General features: G+C 39.0%; 1 protein-coding gene across 8 annotated transcripts in view; it reads right to left on the reverse strand.

Annotated features, from left to right (window-relative positions):
• Nucleotides 1–21892, reverse strand: part of KHDRBS2 (KH RNA binding domain containing, signal transduction associated 2) — a 392474-nt gene that overhangs the window by 135777 nt on the left and 234805 nt on the right. For all 8 annotated transcript variants that reach the window (XR_005105014.1, XR_005105012.1, XR_005105010.1 and 5 more), the window contains exons 5-6: nucleotides 11778–11905; nucleotides 8513–8708 (exon numbers count right to left, since the gene is read on the reverse strand). Coding sequence is in view for 2 of the 8 variants with exons in the window: in XM_037392767.1 (XP_037248664.1) it covers nucleotides 8513–8708; nucleotides 11778–11905 (324 nt within the window). In the remaining 6 variants the exon portion in view is untranslated. The remainder of the gene's footprint in view (nucleotides 1–8512; nucleotides 8709–11777; nucleotides 11906–21892) is intronic.

The raw sequence follows: 21892 nt of genomic DNA on the forward strand, positions 1-21892 counted from the left end.
AAAAGATTATAGGCATGTAAGACCACTTTTCAAGCCCTGTATTGTACCAAATACAAATCTTCTTCAATTATCCGGAGTAAGCATTAAGTACATGGGTAGAGTCTGGAAGTGGCTAAAAGGCCCATCAGCCAGAGAATGAAACAGAACTGTGCTCTGCAATGTTTGTCTTTGATTTTAAGTGCAGTTGCTAAATATGTGTCTCTGCACTTTCACGTAGAAGTGTTTTTTGCAAGATGACAATGTCACAAATGTACCAAAGAGGAGAACATAGATGAACTCTGATGACAGCCTCCTGCAACAGGAAGTATTTTTCAAATACATGCTCTTAAAATTCCAGTAAAAGTAAAATACTACTTTGGAACAATCCATAAAAGTTTTCAATTAATATAAAATGGTTCCTAAACTGTGCATTTTACTATGTTAATAAAGTTTGTGTCTTCGCAACAGTGAAAATTCCTAACAAATAAAGATCATACACAAAACAGAAGTACTGTTAGCTGTACACAAAAACTATTGATATAAAGAGCACTCTCTGTCTACTATAATAAAAAGCCAGTTATCTGAGCTCACCAAAAGGCAAGACTGAGAAACACATGTGTAAGACTGGTGGTATGCTGGAGGCAAGGCTGGTGTGATAATGTTAAGCACTATGGCATCTTACCACCCAGAGCCCTTCTTGAAACCAGGGTGGAAGGCTTCTGTAACTGCCTGGCACAGCTGAAGTCTCTGCGCCAACCAGTCGGCAAGAAGTAGCAGCCTACGTCGAGCTTTTCTCATTACCACTGAGTTTATACCTGTCGGCTCCCAGGGAACTCACCAGTCATGATGAACCTTGCAGTCCAAAATTATTTAACTTTTTAGTAACTTGGTGGACTAAATCTGGATGAGAAAGTTGGAGAAGTAAAAGAGAAAACACAAGCCTTCCATCTCATCTGTATTCACACAGTAACTGAACACTCAACAACTCTAATTAAATTGTCCCAAGTCTTTAACAGCAATTCTCTAAGTCTTTATGAATTTTTTTTTTTTTAAAAAGTTTATAACTCACCTTTGTAACCTGTTGCAAAAAGAATAACATGGGTGGAGATACAGTCACATGATAATGTTTAGCCAGCTATCATGGTTTAACCCCAGCCAGCAACTAAGTACCACGCAGCCGCTCGCTCACTCCCTGCCATCCCTGGTGGGATGAGGAGGAGAATCAGAAAAAGACAAACCCATGGGTTGAGGTAAGAACAGTTTAATCATTGAAATGAAGTAAAATATACTACTACTAATAGCAATTGTAATGAAAAGGGAGATAACAGAAAGAGAAGTAAAACTCACAGAAAAAAATCCAGAACAAGTGATGCACAATACAATAGCTCATCACCTGTTGACTGATGCCCAGCCAGTCTCCGAGCAGCGATCCGTGCCTGCTCTGGCCAACTCCCCTCAGTGTTATTGTTCAGCATGATTCATATGGCATGGAATATTCCTTTGGCCAGTTTGGGTCCGTGTTCCTGACTGTATTCCCTCTCAACTTCTTGTGCCTCTCCAGCCTTCTCACTGGGAGGTCCCTGAACTTAGTATAACACTACTTAGCAACAACAAAAACATCAGTGTGTTATCAACATTATTCTCATCCTTAATCCAAAACACAGCGCTGTACCAGCTACTAGGAAGAAAACTAATTCTATCATAGCCAAAAGCAGGACACCAACAAATGCCTAGAGCATTATTTTGTACCAATCAAAACTGTTCTTGATCAGAGAAACAGCCAAGTGACAAGTTGTGTAACAGCACACAAGTATTTTTGGTAACAGGCTCCTGAACAATCACTGTTTAATGATCAAATAGTGCATTGCATGATGCAGGCAAATTCTGTCTCTATGGAGAATACTCCATGTATTTTTTATGTAGCATCTTATGAATATAACTGCATACACTATGAATATTTAAGGACCATATGAAGGCTGGATGAACAGTTGAGAGATGTCCTTCACTTAGATCTCTCTATAACAAATATAAATATTTATTAGGTTGCAGTTGCATTAACATCATGTATAATACTAAAACATGTACAGCTGCATCAGCATTTTCTTTTATGCTCTGTCTAGCTTAGAAAATAATTTTGAACTGAAAACTTGAAAACTATTGTCAAGGAGAGCATTGCTTTTTTCAGGTAAAGAGAGCATAAAGAGGAGGACATAAGAGATTATCCTCCACAAAATCTTTCTGCTGCATTTATAAGTAGATGTTAGAGTTTTATGTATTTTATGAGTAAAGTTTAGTCCATTGAATAACTGTGATTATTATAATCAAATTAAAAAAAAATCAGGAAAACCACATAAAGTCTCATTTAGAGTACATTGTCTATTTGTGAGAAATTCATAGCAGTGATGAGTCTGAAAGCAGTATTCACATTGATTGATGCATTGCTCTCAGAACAGTTCCTTTGGTTTCATGAGGCAAACCTTATTTATTCAGACTATCATCTATAAGAGTAAGAACCAAAGTACACTTTGCACAGGTAAGCAAAAAACTCTAGACCTGCAGGTTCCCAGGCACTGAAGGTTTAATGCTGACTGTGGTTTTTGCTCTTAGAAAAACCCCCAAAAGTTGCCAGTACTGTAATTCTCTTTTTATGTTGCTGGATTTTTTAACAATAAATATATTTATACTATCGATGGACCAAATTCCCCAAAGTTTGAATAACTAACAGAAAAATCCACTCTACCTTTGTAAGACAATCATTCACAGTACCCTTATAAAGCTCAATCTTTCAGATAATATAAATACCACACTGTTTATCACTATTATAGTAAAAATAAAATCTGATTTTTCAAGTCACAGCAGATGTAAGTTGAATATAGCTTAGCTATGTATCTAAGTGCCTTGGGCATAAATAGGTAATCAATCATACTTAATCAATATTTTGTTGAGCCATGCAGATTCCCATGTCTATAATTCCAGCTTTATTCAAATGCTCTTTAGTTTCAGTACATTCTTCATTGATTTGGGCTTTTTTTGTCCAAAAGAGGTACAGAAATAAATAAGTGGTATATCTTAAAATATGGAAGTAGCCATTTAGAAAAAAAAAAAATACTTTTTGACTACCATTATATCCAAAACATTTCACTATTTTAAGGTTTAGAACAAGCCTTCTTAGTTGTCTCACTCTTACCGAGAATATCCTACTAAGATTATTAGATGGACTACAAAAGTAGCAGAATCAAGTACCAATTGCTTACTGTAAGATACTCATTAAATCACCAACACAGGCACAGACATGCCATGAGAAGGAAGTGCAGGTCTTTATACGCAGTTTCCATCTACTTTCAGAAGGGGCAAATAGAATGGATTTAAAAGCCCTACAAGTTCCAGTTTAAAATACTAAACAGAGCCCTCACAACCACAATATTAGGGACCACAGCCACATGTAAATGTTTATTTTTTTTTAGATGTTGAAATGTGATGAAATGCCTCTTATTATCAGTCTTTTCATTGCCTAGGTTGGCGGTGAATAAACATGAGCATAGTTGTTTCAGTTTGTTTGAAAACTATTGAAAAATGTAAATAACCATTGAGCTTAGAATAAACAGTTGAATGTGGCATTTGCTTTCATTTTAAATAGCTTGAAATGACAGGAAGAACAGCATGACATTAAAAGCACTATCTGTCTTACTGTGTGGTTCTTTTCCAGTGACTTTCTAAAAGCATTGCTCTTCACTTATTCTAGAAGATATCGAGAAGCTTCGTGACTGGTTTGATCAGTGAAATGAGAGGTGAGAGAGAATTTTTGCATTTAAAATTGCTCTTTAATCTGCCTGTCCTAGATCTAGCAGCTCTACCAGCTTCTCAGTGTCTCCACAGACTGGTTCATTTATTGCAAAAAAAATTATATTTACTTGTAAATACATCTAAGTATTCATACTAAGATGACCATCTTTCTGTGCAGAAGTCCCCTTTCTTACCCAGAGGTAAAAAGTCTCCTGTCTTATCCAGTAGTAAAGGTACAAGTGCAAGTAAAAGATAGAACCAATGTGTATTTCAGTCCCAAATTTATTCTGTTTTGGTAATTCTTTGCATCTGGGGTAAGAAAATGAGTGCAAAGTCACTTCTGGTCTTGCATTAGACCTCATAGCAAGACACACCATAGCTCTTAACACGGCTCATTACTATCTTCTGATTCAAAAGGCAAAAATACAGCTCCAGAGTCAAATGCCTTTGAAAACAGGATCTGAAAGCAACGGTATTTTTGGCTTATATCTCGGTTAAGCAGCCTTCAAATATTTAGCTTTAATCTTGACTGAAAAAGTCTGGTTGCTCAGAGTGAAATATATTGTGCTGAACATCAGCTTTATTGCCTCAATAGGGTGTTCCTTCCAGCGGGAGATCTAGTCAAGCACTTCTCACTCTTCACTTCCCTACACATCACAACCTCAATCAGCCATGACTTTTGCCTGTTTCATAAGTTGCCAACAAGTCCTTAGCCTCTGAAGTTGCTTACTATTGTTGAGAAAAGATTCCAGAAGTCTCACCTCAATCTGTAAAGATGACACCACTGTTAATTTTCCTTACTATACTTTGAGTAGATGATAAAGTAGATATCCCACCAAACATATCTTAACTTTTGTGATGAAAAACTGGCATAAAATCAATCTTAACATTGTCCTTGTCAATAAAGGTGATGATGCAGTAGTGAAACATTTGAACTCATTTTCATTTACCATCTCCTACCTTGGTGCGCTGATACAGAAACACTGTAAGGTTTGTAGATGGGACATCAGCTGTCTAACAGAAAACTGATACCTCAGACTACAACCGCGCAAGATGCATGTTTAAAAGAGGCAGTTAAAATGCAATTCCAGTACTGTGCACTCTACTCAAAACCTCTGCTCAATGCAATGTAGAATATGAACCTAATTTACAAAATCCATTTGATAAATCCTAAACAGCCACCTTGTCATTAGTCCTCACTAATGCGGCATTGCTGCCCTCCCTACCATCCACTGCAGGCTCTCCAGCATCCTTATAGTAACAACACCTCTCTGCGGTAAATCAGGGCTGCTGTAAAGTTCCGGAATGAGTCACTGCTGCCAACTGGCTGTGGCATGTATTGCTATGCATAGAAAGAAATTAAGCAATAATTCAAATTAATTTGTGTATTGCTTTTATGGAAGGACTAGGAGTATGATTCATAGCGCATTTAACAGGGAACCACAGTGTGGTTTTCAGAAAAAAACCCACAACAGAACCTGAGGTCCAGAAGGCTGTTTTTTAATGGAGTTTTGAATCCTTTCTGGCAGCTAGGGATATCCTCAGTATGGCAGTGTTTTTGTATTAGAGGTGTAAAAATATATCTTGGACAGTAACGACAAAGGGCAAAGTTCAGCTTTGTGAAAGAAGCTTGTTCTGAATAAAGTTTACAATGACCAGGTCAAGCTTCTGCTCTGAACCGCACTCTGGTGGACCTCTCCTTCAAGCAGAAGAGGAGCACGCATGGACTGGTCACACTGAACTAAGGTTAGTTACTCTGAACAGCACTCCTATTCACCAGGTACAAACCCAGGACCACCTCTCTGATCCCAGAAGCTGCACGGCAGCTGTTAGTTAAGCTCTCCATCCAAATTCACACAACGAGCTGTTTTTAAAGTGAGGAAGGTTCACATAGGAACTATTTCTTCCCTTTTGCATTTATCTTCTAATGTCTGTACCTCCTCTTCCTGTGGGTAGTCTTCTGAAGTTCCTCTGAGATATTACCTATGCTGCACCCAACAAAAGCTATATATCTGTTTCAAAAGCAAGTAAAGAAAAAGGTGTGAGGTGTGTCACTCCCCCTTCCCTCTCTAGCCCCCTTTTTTTCTGAAAGGTTTTTCAGTTTACTGTCCCTTTGGTTGGGCTTGACATTCAAAATACTGAATGTAAATGTATGCACTATAATGACAAGACTCGACTCTACTTGAGAAACCTTTAGACATTTCCTTTCATGGACTCAAAAAGGCCATCAGGAAACTTTAGAATATTTAGATATTGATAATTACAAAGGAGTGATCCAAACTTTTAAATGCTTATCTAAATATATTTGAACAGTTAGGTGTTTCAAGGTCAAATAGTCAATACAATCTCTGATTAGTGATGAGCAAATATCAAAGTTTTTTTCAGGAAATGCTGTTTAAACATTTTAAAAAAATCTGCTGCAGCCATTCTATTCTATTTTTTGAGTTCACTTTCAGCTTAGCATTCAAATGACTATATTCTATTAGAGCAAAGAAAAATAGGAATACTCACAATCCATGACATTGCATTCATGTGCACAACTAATCAAACCAATGGGGCTTGCATATAGTAGGCAAAAATTGGAGTGAAATACTGTAGTCAAAAATGAAAAACATAAACACATAAAGAAATTGTAAAATGCTTGTGGGTTGCCTACAAGCAGAAAATGAGAAAAAGTAAATTGGAGAAATTATTCATTATAAATTATTTTTTCATCTCTAGGATTTGGTGCGAAAGAACAATTACACATGACATTTGTTGCTGGTCAACAAATAGATCCACTTGCTTTTAGTATCCAGTCAGACATGTGGTATAGTGGTTTATTTGGGAAGAAAAACTGTGTTGATTATTTCCTGCAAAAGTAAAAATATTCTTTCCTAAAATATCACTTACGAATTCATATATAGAAAATATGACAGTGAACTTTTCCTTCAACCTGCACACAACAGATTTTAAACTATTATCTCAATCTGTAAGAGCCCAAGATGATTTAGTTTGCACTTACAAATCTTTGCAAAATGGCAAGAGATTTTTACTGTAAACCAGTGGATGACAGCAGATTAAGGGAAACCCATCTATTCCCCATGGAATATAGATGTTGAAAAGACATAAGAAACAGAAGTATCTCCAAAACACCTGAATTTGTCCTACAAGGTGACATGTTTCTTGCTACTATCTAAGCAGGCATAATAGAATATTTGTTTGTTCTTATTGGAATCATCTATTACAAACTAAAATGAGTCCTTTAATTGTGTGTATATTTTGTGTTCCTGAAAGTGTAAGCCAGGGGTCCTCAAACTACGGCCCGCAGGCTGGATACAGCCCCCCAGGGTCCTCAATCTGCCCCCCCTGGTTAAGAAGTTTGAGGACCCCTGCTGTAAGCATTTCAGAACAACGTGGAAATGGCTGAATGCTTTCCTAACGTTGATAATCCAGTGCCCCAACTTCTGCTTTCCATATATTTATCATTCCGAAAAGGTATAAGAAATGCTCCCTAAAAACTGTTTCATTGCCTAGGACATTTGTCAGTACTGTAGATGAAGGGAAAAAAAATGTATTTAATTTACTATCTTAATCTTCTATTACAAGGGGTTTGTTTTGAAATTTGTGACTCATGGATTAGGCAAATCCATGCAGTTCTGCACAGAAAGGTCTCACACATTTTGATACTAACAGATAATATACTACTTATCGATGAAGGGTATACATTTTAAATTCCTTTTTTTAGCAGGGCTTTTATCTCATTTAAAGATGGAAACTTTGTTAGAGGTAAATAATAAAGAGAGGAACTTTCTTCCCCCTCCTTTTTTGCATCTGTTGTTCAGTTGTGGCTCTTGGCATTAACTCAAGGTGTGTCCCTGATTTGAAGTGGCCATCACCTAATCTCTACTCTACAAATACAGATGGTTGAGTAAAGCTTTACCAACAAAGATTAATTGCTGTTTCAATTTCCTTGGTTTTTTTTTCTAGGAAGACCATTAGTTGAATAAAAATGCGTCTTCTCAGTTATAGTGTATCTTCTCAATGGTTCTAGTGATAGGATTACGGAATGGATGGGATGTTCATTTTACCTTTGGATTTGCCACAGCTGGAACAAGTCAGACATCATATTTGATAGTACTTTCTCCTCTACTTGGATATCTGTTGTTATGGTGATAGTTCCCAGAGAGAACATTAATGAGGATGACTTGAAAGCTTTGATGTTTACAGCACAATTATTTTTAACACCTCATAAAAAAAGGTGACAGTTAGTACTGCTCCTTGCTAAATATGCATCATTGTATCAGCTTTCATAAAAACTACCCAAATTTCTGTTTGTTATGTATCTGTAACACAATGTTGAATACAAATGTACACATATATATTTATATGTGATAACAAGGATTCAGAAGAACAAATCCCCCCTGCTTTCTCACAGAGGGTATAACCTGTTTTTACTGAGAACAAACCTACAGTAACAAGTGACTTATAATATAATCTGTAGAATACCTGTATTGTTCTTTTGTGACACCCTGAGAGCTACCCAGCACTACCTTCTCCTATCTAAAACTAAGCTGTGAATAGTTCTACAAGCCCACAACACCCAAAACGCAGGTTTGCAGACACACTGCATCACCCAGACTGTAATTCACCATCAAGGGGTAAGCCGTAGAGATGGAGGAATTATTGGCCTGGAGTTTTCCAGCTCAGAGGTACTTGATGTTCACCAGAGTTTGGCTCATATATGACATCAATGCACATGGTTACTTACATATTCTTCATAGGCCTCGTGTGCAGGTGGCGGGGGTGGTCTGTAGCCTGGGACAGCCGGGGTGCCCCTTGCTCGAGGGGTGGGAACGCCCCTTGCCACTGGTGGGACGGGGAGGGCTCCACGGGTCACCGGCGCTCCTCTGGGTGCTTGGGCACCTCGTCCAGGTGGGGGCGGAGGAATCGCACCCCCACGTCCCCTGTGGGGAGCAAAAGGAACGATCACTTCAGCATGTACAGCAAGGAAGGACATGCAAGTGCTACCTCATTTTAAAGGCTCTTAAATTTTTACTACTATTTAATGTATTGCATAACTGGGTTTTTGGCAGCTACAATGTCAAGCACTTCTAGACAGGATCTCAGGCAGAAGTCGTATTATGGAAAAGCACAATTTTTAAGCCATCCAATGCCTTTTATACCTGACCCTCTTGTTGCTTGTACTAATGAAATTCTGGATCATTGTAATTCACAGAGATGCAGAGTTACTCCAGAGCAGTTCTAGAGGGAGAAGAAAGTGAAAGATTTTTTCTGTTGCTCTCAGATTATTTCACAAGAGCAGTCATCACTCTCATTCTCATGTCTGTTGGTGGGTAGGAGAATACGACTGGCAGAAGATAATGCAGGACGGCAGAAAACTGGAAGGCAAAGTAGAGCAAGAGTATAAAGGCACAGGAAGAACTTTTCTTCCCATCTGATTTAGTTCAGCACAAAGCCGATAGCATCGGATTCTGCTTTCCCCCACTGTGCAGAGAGAACAGCACATATAGACAAGCACAGAGAGGTTTAGCATCCTCCCCTATATTTATGCTACCTCCACCTTGCTGTACTAACTGGTAAGTCAGAAAAGCTGTTACCGGTTGAGAAGAGGTTCTTGTAATTACATCATATGACAAATTAGAAAGGGGATATATAGGGGAAGCAATCTGAGAGTTTTGTTTCAGAGCAGTATGCTCCTGAGTGTGTTGCCCTTTCTGAGAACTGTGAGTGCTGGGTATAACCATGCGTGACACCCAGATCCAGAGCTGTCAATGGAACTCAGGTCTACTGTAGCAGTATGAGCTGTGACTCATTCCCTGCTGAGACAACCAAACCCATAGTGTTAGCTTGTGATGTCCACTACTTTACTACACATTTCAGTAGCCAATTTTAGAATTACAGGATCACAGAATGCTTTGGGTTGGAAGGGACCTTCAGAGATCCTATAGTCCAAACCCCTTGCTTTGGGCAGGGACACGTTTCACTAGATCAAGTTGCTCAAAGCCCGGTCGAACTTGACCTTGAACACTGCCAATGATGGGGCATCCACAACTTTTTTGGGAACCCTGTTCCAGTGTCTCACCACCCTCATCAAAACAATTTCTTCCTTATGATCAAACCATACCTACCCTCTTTCAGTTTAAAATCATTGCCCCTTGTCCTGGCAATGGTCTTGGTAAAAAGTCTTTGCCTTTCTTATAAGCCCCCTATATATACGGTAAGGCTGCAATGAGGTGTCCCCAGAGCTTTTTCTTCTCCAGGCTGAACAACTCCAACTCTTTCAGCATTTCTTCACAGGAAAGGTGTTCCACCCCTCTGACAATTTTTATGGCCCTCCTCTGGACCCCCTCCAACAGGTCCACAACTTTCTCATACTGAGGACCTCAGAGCTGAACACAGCTGAACACACCAGAGTGGAGTAGAGGGGGAGAGTCACCTCTCTCAACCTGCTGGCTATGCTTCTCGTGATGCAGCCCAAGATATGGTTGGCTTTCCAGGCTGCGAGCACATACTGTCAGCTCATGGCTAGCTTTTCCCCTACCAATATCCTCAAGTTCAGCTCTGCAGGGCTGCTCTCAATCCCCTCACCCCCCAGTCTGTGCTGACTCTGGTGATTACACATGTGTAGGACCTTGCACTTGGCCTTGTTGAACTTTGTGAGGTTCACACAAGCCCACTTCTCAAGCCTGCCAAGGTTCCTCTAGGCAGCATCCCTTCCCTCAAAAGTATCAACTGTCCCACCATAAATAAAATTATGCTATTAGCATGAATTATTAGCATAAATACTTAGCTTAAAATACTTCCGTTGCAGTTTTATTTTTTTTAATATTCTCCTCGGATTTCTGATTGTAAAATAGGAAAAGCAAACAAGATCTTATATCTGTGCAACTGACTCAATCAGTAGGGAATAAATTGCAGGAACTGGGGGCCAGCACTCCACTGATTATACTTTGAAATTAATTTAAAAGCTGCCAGTCTGTCATAGTGATGTTCTGAACATCATTTTTAAGTCAAGCCCTTTGGAGATGTTAGGTGTAAGGAAGACTGGTTTCTGAGCCCAGAAAGACTTTGACTGGAAGATGGTCATAAATGCTCAGTGTAAAAAATCCTATGTATGTGCATCATACTACTGATAAAAAATTCCATTCAAGAGGAACTGAAGGAAAACATGATAGACACCTTCAGGTGGGGAATAAAAAGAAAAAAGTCATAGGCAAGATCAGCCAGTTTAGTTACCAAAGAACAACCATCAGCATAAAATAAAGTACTTGCATATCCTATTTCCTCCAAAATAACAATGGATTCCTTAGGACCCATCCTGAAATGGTCTCTATGGACACCTAGAAGTAGCTAGGTAACTTAGATGCCCGAGGCAACAGATTTCTTAAGGGTTCACAGTGAAAAATGATTCTGATATAGTATATTAAGATTATATACTGGCCTTAAGAACAAGCAAAGTTATCTGTTACACATATATGAAAAAATACTTGGAAGAATTCAGGAAACATTCATACACAAATGTTTTTAGACAACGCAATCAAATTTGCCTAAAACTGATAACTCATGCAACAAATAATATTTGATTCTACATATCTATTATAGATACAATATGAATTAAAAAAAAAAAGTAATTATTTGGCAAAGTCCCATCCACACTACGTAGCCTTCTCTGACAATACTATTTTATTGACCCCATGATTTTATGCTACTGACCCAAACAATTCTGTGTCGGCATAACAACATTCTTTCCTAGAAATATCCTTTCACTGGATTAATAATCTGCTCTGATTTGTAGTTTGATACTTGTACACCACCCACTGTAGCCTGTGAACTGTAGATCTGAGAACCTGGCACAACACAGACCACACAAGTTACCAGAAGAAAAATATTTTGGTTTACTGACCACGATGTGTAGGTGATTTCCTTTTTTTTAAAAAAGACAACAACTATGTTTGCTTTATCATTGTTTACACTTTCTAAAGCTATTAGTACAATATCTTAGGTTACCACACCTTGAAGGAGCTGCAGGTGGCACACGGATCCCTCTTCCTCGAATGCCCCGTCCACGTGCTGAATCCTCAGAACCATTTAAATATGACAGTTCTCTCAGCTGCTCCTGGCGAATTTCATCATTATAATCCTGAAATGCAAAAGGTGAAACTTGCTGAAAGTTTGTGTTTTGGCTGATCTGCCAAACCACCCCAAACAGAAATTACATGAATGGTATCTGGATGAATTGCTTTGCATTATCACCTGCACGCTGCAAACCCATACAGTGGCAGTGGACAGCTACCTATAATAAGTGGACAAACAAATTTATATGGGTAGTTAAGGTGGCCATAAAGTATATGTACACACAGAATAAAACAGAGAAGGCACCGAAGGCATAAACACAAAGCAGACACCAGGAACATAGCTGTATACAAGATGTAAATGGACTTTCACATACAGAAGGTAACAATCTCTAACAACTTGAAATTATATAAAAAAATGCCTTTTATGAAGATTTTATATTTTTGCCAGACATCCTTGGCTACCTTTACACACTTAAAACACAAATTCCACCTTATATTGCCCCTTAGCATGCAAAATTTACATCAGAGTCATTGGATTGGATTGCATTGCTTAACCCAGTAACAACTAGCATCACTGAATGTAGCCTTCAGTTATTCTGCATATCCACTAAACAACTTCTGAAAGGCTCTCTTTAGGACTCCTAAGTAACAAAGCTATGTTTACTATATAAAATTGTTAAGTGATATAAAATAGGCCCATTCTAAGATTTCTGGGTATTGACTAGCACTGCAAGATTCTGCTGGCTCAATAAACAGCATCAGATGAATTTCATTTTCTTACTGATACAAAACACATAGTATTGGGCACTTTTTACTTTTTTGCAACCTCTGTCTCAGTCAGAAGTTCCTTTTTCTTTAGGTTTCTTCCCTTTGTATTCAGTTCTTTGCCTGCTGATCACGGTAATAAAAGCCCACTGCAGTAGCCGGCTCGCTGGCAACACAACTGTGCAGCAGCTAATTAGTGTTTCAAAACAGAAAGGATTATTGAATTTCAGCCCTTCAGTCTTTCCATTCTTCCACAGGCAACTGCCATGGACTGTCATGCAAGGCTATGAAAATGCTACAGGGCTTGCTGCTTCTTGGGGGGGTGACTGTCTTGGATGAATTACAAGTGACACTTCTTTTTAGCCAAGTTAAAGACCAAGTGAACACTGAGACGAAACCAGGGCCTTCCTCATTCCTGCATCCTGAGGAGGTCCAGGGAATCTTTTTAAAGATACGATGCTGATCCTGTTGTGTTCTAAGAAAGTGCAAGCCTCATCACAATTCCCCTTTTAAATTTCTAGGGAGTGCAGACAGAGTAAAATCTATTAATGAAATTCAGAAAAGACCCCCAATTACACAAAATAGTGCATGATAATTGCCGGAGAATCATAAATAAAAACAAAACCCTAATTTGCTAATAAACCAGACAATGGCTTTCAGTTCACACCAATCCCTGTAGCTTTTTGCACATTTTTCTATCATTCTGACATTAATGGCAATCAGCCAAAGACATCTTCCTACATCAATGTGCTCTGTAAAACACAGAGGGAAAAAACCAGATAGAATCAATGAGGTCACATTTACATCAATTGCTGAACAGGCACCATCCACGGTACCTTGCTTAACATCTTCTATTACTCACACTGGCTTTACAAGGATTAGGACTTCAAACTTGCTGATTGAGTTTACCCTTCAAATTCCACATCAGTGCTGGGACTGAATTTCATTAATAATGCAAGTAAATTTTGTAAGAGAAAGATGTAAGGGAAAAAAAAATAAAAAAGAAAAAAAGAAAGGACCTGCAAGGGATAGAAACTGAAACTTTCTGTGTTGCTGCTTTAATCCCTCTCCTTTGGAAAACTGCCGTATAAATGAATTCTACCAGAAATTGCCTCAAAGCTGTTATTCCTTCCTCAGATACAGATATCATTTAAAGTATTAGTATTAATGAAACAGAATATCCAAATTAAATTTATTATATACAGCCAGATCTGCAAATCTGCACCATTCTGTTATGCAATGCCCTTAGTTTTTCTACAGGTTATTTACTACATGTCCAGTTAAGGAAAATGTACAGTGTATTTTGGAATGCCAAGGCAAAGACAACAAAGTACACGGAAGACTGTAATTAAGATGATGGGATGGGTATCCTGAAAGAGAAAGACTTCAATAAATCATTATAACTCTATATAGAGTATTTATCTTAAGCTTCTTTTTAAAAGCATAATAAAGATCACAATTTCTAAACCTGAAATCTGAAATTTTCAATAGAAACGCTCAATTCAACTCTTTCATTAAACAGAAACATAACACTGAATTAATCTTTCATAACTGCTGCATGAGTTTAGCTACAGACTGAGTTATACTGATGAATATTTAATTGTAGCCAAGTTCAGAGCCTAGCACATGAGCAAAATTATGCTGCTGATGTTTCATATATATATATAGTCCCAAGAGAGAGTATTAAGATGTTGCAAGACATACCTGTGCTGAAGAAAGTATAACGAAGTAGCTACACACTGCAGAAGTATATTGCATTTCAGAAAAAAACCACCTCACTCCTCATACTAAAATAAGTTCCTGAGAAATGTTCTGTACTTCTTAGGTTTTCTTACACCTCTCTAATAGTCTTATAGCTATTCTTACAGCTGATAATCTGCATTAACCTGTATGTTTTGCTCTATTTTATATCCTTAAAGGCATTATTACCTATAAACAGCTTTTCCATTTACTGATGATACTAAGGGTGCCATCTACTCCTATCACGGTGGTCACCGTTTGGAAACAACACCTGTAGGTGAGCTAATCACCCACGCCCATCACTATTCACCTAAACATGCATCTTGGCTTTAGAAGTGCCAAGGATTGACAATCTTAACAAAGTCAGTAGCATCCAGGGCAACCATAAAATGTAATGTCTATGTAAGTGCGGAAAAAAAAATGGACATATTTGGATAAAACATTAGGTATTCTAGAGTACATTAACATGTTTACTCCAAATTATAAAATTATATTTATTAATGAGGGCTGGCAATGATTAATTAGGCTGGCGGCCTTGACTGCTCTAGGAACAAAGGAAACCTGTTAGTATGAGAGCCGGACTGGTGGCAGCTCACCGGGGCCCTTCTGGCAGCAGTGCGGCAAAGAGGGGAAAGCACATAAGCTGCTAGAGAACTCAATAAACCATTTCAGTAAAAATAGCAAAGTATGACGCAAGCTGCAAAACCTGATCTGAATTAACAAGAACGTGTAACGACAAGGGAGGAGAGTTAATAAAGAAATCAAAGTGTAAGGCACAGACAGACGCAATGGATTTTGGGAATATCATTAGCATAACAAAGGTTCATAGAAGTCAAGGATAAATCAGTCCCTTAAGGACTGTGATCTCCTGTCCTGATGTGCTTTGCACGTTTATGTGTATGAATGATTTGCACTATTAATAAGTATCATTACTCTTATCTGTGACAGCTGAATTTCATTCTAACTCCACACTTAAGAGGAGAGTAATTTAGGTTAAACGCAAACTACTTTAAGAATGCAGAATTATGCGAGTCAAACCTAAAATGATAATCACAGTTCTTCGTGTTGACAATTTTCAAGTATGAATAGGGCTCACCTGGTGCCTTATACATATGTCATTTTATAGCGTACACATACTCTTTACACAGTTAAGCTAGCCATGTATCACACAAAGAGCTGACTATCCTCCATATAGCGTTGCTACTACTATAACAGATTTACAGTTATCTTAGTGCTGCAAACAGCTACTTATTAACAACTTGTATTCAAGTCATCAAATTCCTTGATTATAACTGAGTGAAAAAGTAGTCACAAAAATAAATGTTTTTCTTGCGGTTATTTTCTCTGTAACTCCTAAAGTGCTTCCCAAAGGTTCCAAGGCATCAGTAACTCAAATTTCTAGCTGGCCTATGTAGAGGTCCTATGGTCCTGGAAATCTCAGTCTGCACTGCCTAAGCTATGAAACACACCTTCTCTCTCAGGCATGCAGTAGTACCTGAAGCTCTGTGCTGCCAACAGAGAGTACCACATTCACAGACATATGCTCGCCCCATCCTGCAGTCCTCTTTCCATTTTCGGGTAGCAGAAAGGAAACAGGAGATGGATGTGGACTCCTGTGGCACCTCTGCATTCTGCCCAGCTCCCAGCATCAGTAAAAGAGCTCCAGGGCTGCGTGTATTCGCACAGATTTACTGAAGCTAGAGTAGCTCCCCTAAATCCTGATATTGCTGCCTTGGGGCTATTTTCAGGCAGCTTAAATTCCAATTAGCCTAAAATTTCCATTGAGATCATGCTTCAGAAAACCCATAGCCAGCCAATAGGACACAGAAGACCCAGTGAATTTTAGGTGGAGCTAGGTGATGTGAATATGGCCTTTTTTTGTTTGTTGGTTTGTTTTTAGACGCATACTAATTTTAGACGCTAAAAGAGACATTTTCCACATGATCCCATGTGTATATGGGGAGCACTAAGCCTCTGAAAATAACTGGTAGTAAGGAGTTCCTGGAGCTGCTGCTGCTGCTTTGTGTTCTCTGTGGCCTCATGACAGTGAGCTGTGCTATGATTCAGCTCAAAGCACGGTGAGAACCACTCATCTGGACTCATGGGGTCAGAATCTGCAGCTTATTATAGTGAAGAGGCCAAGAACCCAGGAATTCCCACTTTCTAGCCGAATGATTTAATATCAGACTGTTACAAAAAAGAAGAGCAGCACTGGCTGCTTAGTACCAGAAGGGCTTGGTGAACTAAATCATGAGTCGATAAAAACATTTGGCATTTCCCATTATTTCTTTACATTCTAAGATCCTGTTCTAAGACTCCAGTGCATCAAAACTGTAAACATACTGGACTTTTCCCTGCACATACCCAAAGCCTCTCTCTGTCACTGTCTACTTAGGAAACTTAGACAATTGTGCCCGGTAGGCTGGATAGCCCTCTCCTGCACCTACGATTTGGGTGAGACAGTGCCTCAGCTGGGCATGCAAATTAGGTGGATGCAACTGCTTCCTCAAACCTCATTCTTTGTCTCTAATACAAATTCAAATTTCATTGCAAAACATGAGATTAATCTGTAGCTGAGACCATGCCCATCCAAGCAACTCCTACAAAGTTCATCAGAACAGTGGGAGCTGGCTCTAGCCCACTCTGTGTGGGTGTCTGATGGGTATGGCATATGTTCTCAACAGTATATGGAGGAGCTCAAAACCGACAGTTTTTTTGATGCTTCTAGATAAGACTCATGCTCTCTGAACCCAGTTTAATATATATATATGCATCGTTTCCTGGTTACCTACAGTCAAAGCCATCTGCTAAGATGGCTTTTTGCCCATTCGCAGATTGGTCTGATTATTTCACTGGAGCATAGGTGCCAGGTAATGATAGGTTTAGATGGACAGCCTGCAGTGCACCACCAGTGACAATGTTTCTGCCAGGAGTCCTCTTCGTGACTTCAATATTGCATTAGCAACACATGCCTCTTTGCATTTGCCCATATATATTGGCACTTACGTAAGGCCATTTTGTGTGCCTGCAGTTCTCTGGCAGTCAGTAACCCCAATAAATACATAAAAATATAAATATAATCCATCTGAGTCCAAGTAAGAAACAATTGTCTCTAAGCAATCAGCAACTTAGCCAGATCCATAGCTATAAACATTATGCTCTTTCACTTGCCACATATGCAAAAAATTGCTGCCTTTACCTGCTCATAGCCTGTCTGAAAAATAAACTTTAATTGTGTGGGTCACCCTTAGAGATTGAAACACATAAAATAGACCATACATTTCTCTCAATAGCAGTGTGAATGTGTTGCAGCCAGTATGTGTTTCAGCTTGTAAGTGCCTATGGGCAAAATGCAAGCAGACATAAGCTGGAGCCACGTACACTTGCCTTTGAGGTTAGTTGACAGCTGGGGGATTTGTCAGCTTGCCACAGAGAGCACTAACCCAAGCGTGGATGTCATTTTTCTCTTTGAGCATGCACAATTAAATCTGCCTGGCATCATCAGCATGGGGCACCACACGCTACAAGCAGCATGGAAGGGAGGGGGGACGTCTTGCTCCTCAGCATCTGAAGAGAAGCTGCCAATCGAGTGTAAATTGTTCATAGGCAACTGCTATGAAACTTCGACCCAGATATTTTAGTCTTTGCTAGAACAGAGCAAAATAAACCTCATCTAATTGTATAATTGATTTTTTTTCCATACCAAAGACAGCTCTCAACAGATTATCCCAGTTTACATGGAAATGCTGTTAGCCACACAACCACTTTGAAGATGGGTGCATAATGTTTGAAAAAATTGCAGAAACCTGTATTACATTTCAGCCACTTGCCCCAGTTTGTTTTACCCTTCTTGCTCATGGGATCCCCCAAAAATGGATACTGTGGTCTGTAATTCATTCAAATGACAGCTAGGATGCCACAGAAGTCAGTTAGCTGACAGCTCCCTATCCCTGAATTTAATTCTGAGTTAATCCTGGCTGCCAGAGACTTGTGCTTATTTACAGCTGTCGTTTGAAGGGAGTATATAAGGGGACTGGTAATATGAACAGAGGGCATATAGCAGGCTGCAGGAAGGGTGGTGTAGCCACGTGCTCTTAAAGGAATCATTATGGATTTGCGCTGGATGTTTACACTGTCTCCTAGGAAGGAAGGGGTGTAATATGGTTTGTCTTCCTCCAGGAAAACCCAGTTGCTTCAAAGGAGGCCGGGAGAGGAGCAGGACTGCCACTGCTGTTCCCCAGCTGTTTGTTTGAGCTGCACTACTAATGTGAACACTAACTGCTCTTAAGGCTAGAATAACTGTCTACTATAGTCTACACTGAAACCAACAAAAGTAACAAGCTATACAGAGTACCTATGCAGCTTTATTTCCCCTAGCTTTGCCAGGTGGGACATGTATTGCCTCCTGCTAAGCCACTGCTGTAGGTTTGCAGCCCTCTTGTCAAGGATGACAGAGATGGCAACAGCAGCCAGCAAAAATCAGACAAGTTTACTCTTGTGTAGTGTGCCTGTCTCATCCAGCCTGGCTACAGCTACACTCTCCTGGTCCCATGTGGCACGCTCAACCTGAAGAGACTGGAAAGAGCAATGAAGGATGAGAAGTCTGGGCAAGAAAATGCCTTACTACTGGTTTGTTGAGTGCCCTTTCTTTCATGGCTTCTGGATAATTTTAGAACTTTAAAAAATCCCATTAGATGATAATCTAGTTGATCACACGTAGTATATTGGGACTGAACTTGATACATGACACAGGAACTGGTTTTTATAGCAACATTAGTTAGTTCTGGGTTTGTTGGAGTTTTTTTTGTTTGTTTTTTTTTGTTTGTTTGTTTTGACTGATTGTAATACAGGGTTAAGATAACATGAGCTGTCCTTGGAATCAGGACTGTCCTGGCAAGCACTAAGTCTATTACAAATGCAGAGCAGAAATGTTCTTAATAATGCTACTAACATATACAGAAATCTATTAATAATCTATTAATAATAGATTCTAAGTCAGGAGATAGAGAATATCTTAAATTCAGTCACCACAGACCCAGCTGTGACACCCTGGGAGCAGGAGCTGGCAGAAGGGTGATTCATCACAGCAGCACTGTGTCTCAGCAGAGGAGCTGCGGGGATAGTAGCATGGCCTGTGTATTTGGTCCTCCGTTTTTCCAGAATAAGGATTTTTCCAGTCTGATCTCGGTTCTGATCTAGATTCTGTGTGTGGATCCCTTCAGGAATCCTGAATCTCTCTCTGATCACCCACTTTAGCCATAGCCTGTGTCTAGGTAGGTTTTTGTAGGCTTACAATAAAGACCAGCCATACTGGTGATGCTCTGACCAGAGCAGCACTGTCTCCTCTCCTGATGGCACTGCACCGGCACCAGCACCAGCAGCATCGCTGCCTGGTACAGATGCTTGGCGGCGACGAAACTGGTGGCACAAACTGGGGCAAAGGTAGACTGACAGCAAGCAAAAGGATGAAGGCTTTCCTTCATCAGTCATAGCAGCAGGCATGGAAACTCCTTCCAGAAACCTCAAGCTGCCATCAGGGCTTGGCTTTGGAGAGGCAGCAGTGCCTCAGCATTCTACTAGTCAGAGGTCAAGGTAGGAAACACAGAATCCGTATTTCTTGTGCCCTCCTCCTACACAGAAATCTGACTAACCCAAACTAAACAGCATAGCTCATCCTCCCTAGAGCCAAGAATTTTTGCATACTAAGGAAAAAAAAACAAAACTAAAACATGCTGGGAAGATGGTCTGTAATAGCACCGTAAAAATACATGAGCAATTTTCACTGCTGGAATCAAAGATATTTTAAATCTGCTTGGTTTGAACCACTATAATTTAAATTAGTTTCAGTATTGAGAGATTTATGTATAGCCTGTGTAATTATACAGAGGACAATCAAAGGGGATCAAGTAGGTATTCAAGGAGTCCCCTTCTCCACACTAAATACAATAAGCATGAGGAAAAGACAGTGACAAGCTGCTGCTATTGAATCTCGGGGTCACCATTTAAACTGCCACAGAAACCAAAAAAATGAAAATAATTTAGGCTCATCTTTCTGAAGTTTATGTAAAACTTCATGTGAGAAAGAGCTGAAATACAGAAATAATTAAACAAATAAAAACAATTAAAGAAAAAGAGAAGAAACATATCAAATAAAGAAAAGTTGAAATCATGCAATTGGAAAAACAAAATAAACAACGAGCTCAATAAATTAGCAAAAAGTACTTTCTCAAGTATGTAAGTTTTAAAAATATCTGATTTAATAATTCCATTAGGCAGGTATGCATCAGGTATAAGATGTAGGTTTTGTCTTTTCAGAATGAGACTTGAGACAAAAAGAAAGATGATGAAGGAAATGACAAGCAGTAACAGGAGGTAGGAAATAATTTACAAAGAAAAGCTTAGACCATGTGCCAAGTACAGCTATACTCATTCCCAAGTATCTTTCCACTCTTTTTAACATACATGGTGCCTGAAAGATTAGGAACGAAGTGTATAAAACTGAGCAAGTGCTATAATTAATGCAGCAAGATACATGTGAAATATTGTCAGTTCCAAGATCAACAATGTAATATATAAAAAATGCTATCACTTCTATATTTGTTATTTAATTTGAATATATATATATTTATTACATAAGAACTTGTAAATAAGATTATCCACCATGAGATACGGCATTGGTATTTACAATGTCTCCTTTTCTGCTCTGCAGCATGTAGTAAAGAAGCTTCCAGGTACTTTACCACAATTACCATAACTTTTTTTTAATTTTAATTTTAATTTATCATCTAATTCCTTCTTATTACCAGGTAGCAAAAAGTTCTGTCTCTTAAAATCTTTTACCTTCTTATGTTGCTTCATAGCCAGCGCATCTAATCCATCCCTCCGTGGGTGGCTGCACAAGACAGGCTTTAGATCAAATACAAACAACCTAGTCTCAAGGGGAAAAGTGAAATAAAGTGTGCAGCTGAAGGACACTCTCACTGAGAACATGTGAACAGAAGTAACTGAGGATCCAGATAAGCACAACTATTAACCCAAGCAGTGTGGCAGAGGGACAGATGTAGGCTGTCATGTGGAATGATGCCAGAAAACATACAAGTAAAAAAATCCAAATAGCACCTAGCACTGGAAAAGCAGCCTTTAAACACATATATTTATTAATATTAATTATTATTAATGCAAGATAGTCCATTTAGTATATGAGGTTTTGCATTGCATCCCAGCTTCTGCATACACTTAAGTGCTCCAAATTAGGCATATTCCTGCATCAAGCAATATTGATGATATGCATTGGACACAGGAGCAAACTGTATTCTCAAAAGGAAAATTTTAGGTATACTGGAGAGATGCAAATGGGATAAAAGAAGTCAGACTTAGCTATCATATTCCCTAGATAATACTAAATTCAGTAGCATTTAACTTCTTCAACTTGCTTTTTGGCTCACAAGCCCACCAGTGTATTTTTGTATAAACTGTTTTATTTTTATAGAAATGCAACACGATAGAATTTGAACTAAACTTTTAAAGAGTTTCATGATGATAAACTT

The sequence above is a fragment of the Falco rusticolus genome, chromosome 6 (assembly GCF_015220075.1).
Source record: "Falco rusticolus isolate bFalRus1 chromosome 6, bFalRus1.pri, whole genome shotgun sequence".
Lineage (NCBI taxonomy): Eukaryota > Metazoa > Chordata > Aves > Falconiformes > Falconidae > Falco > Falco rusticolus.